Source organism: Cebus imitator, unplaced genomic scaffold (assembly GCF_001604975.1).
Source record: "Cebus imitator isolate Cc_AM_T3 unplaced genomic scaffold, Cebus_imitator-1.0 Scaffold111, whole genome shotgun sequence".
NCBI lineage: Eukaryota > Metazoa > Chordata > Mammalia > Primates > Cebidae > Cebus > Cebus imitator.
This window is the reverse complement of record NW_016107426.1, coordinates 699,219-702,492: the sequence shown is the minus strand read 5'-3', so window position 1 is coordinate 702,492 and position 3,274 is coordinate 699,219. Positions and strand designations below refer to the sequence as shown.

At 57.7% G+C, this 3,274-nt stretch overlaps 1 protein-coding gene across 2 annotated transcripts in view; it reads left to right on the top strand.

Moving 5' to 3' along the window:
* Positions 1-467: 467 nt before the first annotated feature.
* MAP6D1 (MAP6 domain containing 1) overlaps positions 468-3,274 on the top strand; it is a 10,238-nt gene continuing 7,431 nt past the window's right edge. Inside the window, exon 1 of one of the 2 annotated variants that reach the window (XM_037741933.1) lies at positions 468-912. In XM_037741933.1, the coding sequence (XP_037597861.1) occupies positions 524-912 (389 nt within the window). In that variant the 5' untranslated portion in view covers positions 468-523. The remainder of the gene's footprint in view (positions 913-3,274) is intronic. The other variant, XM_017538307.2, reaches the window with a different exon arrangement.

The following is a 3,274-nucleotide window of genomic DNA, read 5'->3' as shown; positions in this document are numbered from 1 at the left end:
TTGGTGGCTAATGCCAATTCTAATGAAAAGTGGATTGCTTGTCACAGATGTAGACTCGCACTGTAAAGGCAGATAGGCGGCGACTGTCAGGCGGACTGAAACCCGTGTTCTCCGTGCAGAAGGGCCCCGCGTCTTCCCTGACACCCTCAGTGCTGCACCTGCCCCTGTGCCCGCGGAGTCCCTGCGGTGCAGCCTGGCACAAATGCAAAGGGCCGTTTGTAAGACGACATTGAGGGGCCTTTGGATTCAATTCTGAGCATTCTTCAAGTTGGACCCTCGTAAATGACTGCAGGCGGCTTCCAGTGCCCCCTGGAGACGGCGTAGCGTTTCCCCCCGGCCCCGCCCCGTCCAGCTCCAGCTGGGGCTGCTGCCGAGTGCGCCCCCTCCCGGGACGCCACCCTCGGGCTGGGGGACGGCGCTGCGGCGGCGCAGGGCGGGCCGCGGGGGCGGGGACACCGGGCGGGGAGGCGCGGCCGGGAGCGCCGCGCGCGCGGGGAGCAGGGCGGCGGGCGCCGGGGCTGGCATGGCGTGGCCCTGCATCAGCCGCCTGTGCTGCCTGGCGCGGCGCTGGAACCAGCTGGACCGCTCCGACGTGGCGGTGCCGCTGACCCTGCACGGCTACTCGGACCTGGACGGCGAGGAGCCGGGCCCGGGCGGCGCCGCGTCGCGCAGGGTCCAGCCTCCCGCGGGCGCCCGGGACCGCGGCCGGGACGTGCCGCTCACTCAGTACCAGCGTGACTTCGGCGTGTGGACGGCGCCCGCCGGGCCCAGGGATGCGCCGCCGGGGCGCGGGCCGGGGACGGGCGGCCGCAGGGACAAGTCCTCCGCGCCCCGTGCGCCCGGCGCCCGCGGGGTCTACGTGCTGCCTGTTGGAGATGCGGACGCGGCTGCAGCAGCGACCACGTCGTACAGGTAAGGGCTGGGGAGGGACCGCGGCGAGTCCCCACCCTGTGGTGGGAGGGCGGAGGCGCGGGAGCCGGGATCCCTGGCGGCCTCAGAGGTCACCCCCTGTGGTCCGTGGGCACTGCAGGTGTCGCCTGCGCCGGACTCAGTGTTCGGGCACCCCCGAGCCGGGAGCGCACCGCGGCCCTCGCAGCGCCCTCCTGGGGGCAGCCGGCAGAATGGCCTCCCTTTCACTCCCACCTCCGGGCCTAGCCGGACAAGGGGTGCGGAGGCCAAGGCACCCAGCTCCCGCCGGTCACTGCCCTCTAGGGGCGTTGGGAGTGAGGACCGAGCGCAGGGTCCCGAGTGGGTGCGCCCTTCAGGGTCCCGCTGTGGCAGGGACTGCTGACAGCTTTCAGTTAAGACGGGCTGCGGGCCCACCCCGCCTCCCAGCGCAGTTCTGTCCTGGACAACCGAGGGCGGTCTGCCTTTTCCCCTCTTAATACAACAGTAATGTAGAAAAATGGGAAAGTACAGAAATGACACTATAAATACCTCCTGAATCCCTCCCCAGACAAGTTCTTTCTACTCCGTAACGTGCGCTGGGTGCATATGCACGGATAGCCTTTCACATGGCTAGATTCTTACTGCACGCTTCCTTTTCACCAGTTGTAGAAGCCTGTCCGCGTTACATGTTCTGCAACATGAATTTTAATAAACGTGCAGTATTTTATCCTACGGATATGGCTCTGTATCTCTAACTGTATCTGTCTATTTCCTTACCACTGACGATTTCGGGTATTCTAAGGCGGAGCTAGTAACAGCGCTACTTTTCCTTTGATGCAGCTGTTTCTCTAAAAGGAATTTTCCCTACAGGTATCCTCCTAGGTGGGGTGGGAGCTCAGGCGTGTAAGATGCGTGGAGACGTCCCACAACCCCGTCCTGCTGCTGCAGGGACTGGGTAATTGCAGCACAGCCGTGGAATGCGATCTTAAATATACTGGTACCAAAAAAGCAAGGTGCACAGCAGCGCGGAGGCTATTTGTGTTTTAAGAAGGGGTATTAATATACACACATATGCTCAGATGAGCACAGAGGTCTCTGATGGATGTCTGAGATGGTACCGCTGGGGAAAGGAACTTGAGCGATGGGGACTGCCAGGGGTGGGAGGAGGCTTTTCACTCCGCTCTTTTGAACCACTGCTTTTTTTTTTCCTTTGTAACATGTCTATGTATTACCTATCTTTTTCTCTTTTTTTTTTTGGAGACGGAGTCTCACTCTGCTGCCCAGGTTGTAGTGCAGTGGTGCAATCTCTGCTCACTGCAATGTCTGCCTCCTGGGTTCCAGCGATTCTCCTGCCTCAGCCTCAAGAGTAGCTGGGATTACAGGTGTGCCACCACATCCAGTTAATTTTTATTTTTAACTATTGCTATTTTTAAGACAGAGGCTTGCTCTGTTGCCCAGGCTGGAGGGCAATGGTGCGATCTCAACTCATTGTAACCTCTGCCTCCGGGTTCAACATATTCTCCTGCCTCAGCCTCCTGAGTAGCTGGGATTACAGGCGCCCACCACCACACACGTCTAATTTTTGTATTTTTAGTAGAGACGGGGTTTCACCATGTTGGTCAGGCTGGTCTCAAACTCCTGACCTCGTGATCTACCTGCTTCGGCCTCCCAAAGTGCTGGGATTACAGGTGTGAACTACCACTACTGGCCTTTTTTTTCTTTTTTTTGAAATGGAGTCTCACACTGTCACTCAGATTGGAGTGCAGTGGCGCGATCCTGGCTCACTGCAACCTCCGTCTCCCAAGTTCAAGCGATTCTCCTGCCTCAGCCTCCTGAGTAGCTGGGACTACAGACACCATCCACCACATCCAGCTAATTTTTAGTAGAGATGGGGTTTCACTATGTTGGCCAGGCTGGTCTCCAACTCCTGACCTCATGATCCACCTGCCTTGGCCTCCCGAAGTGCTAGGATTACAGGCCACCATGCCTGTCCTAATTTTCATATTTTTAGTAGAGATGGGGTTTCACCATGTTGGCCAGGATGGTCTTGAACTCATGACCTCATGTGATCCACCCGTCCTGGCCTCCCAAAGTGCTAGGATACAGGCGTGAGCCACTTTGTCTGGCCAGAAAATAACTTCTGTGATAAGCATCCTTACAGCTAAATCTTTGTTCATATCATTTCTTTGGGATAAATTCCTACCTGTGGAATTAAAGAGCCAAAAGATATGAACTTATCCCTCCAATTTTGTTAGTTTTAAAAACCAGCCTGGGCACAGTGGATGATGCCTGTAATCCCAGCACTTTGGGAGGCTGAGGCAGGAAGATCACTGGAGTCCAGGAATTTGAGACCAGCCTGGGCAGCATAGTGAGACCCCATCTCAAA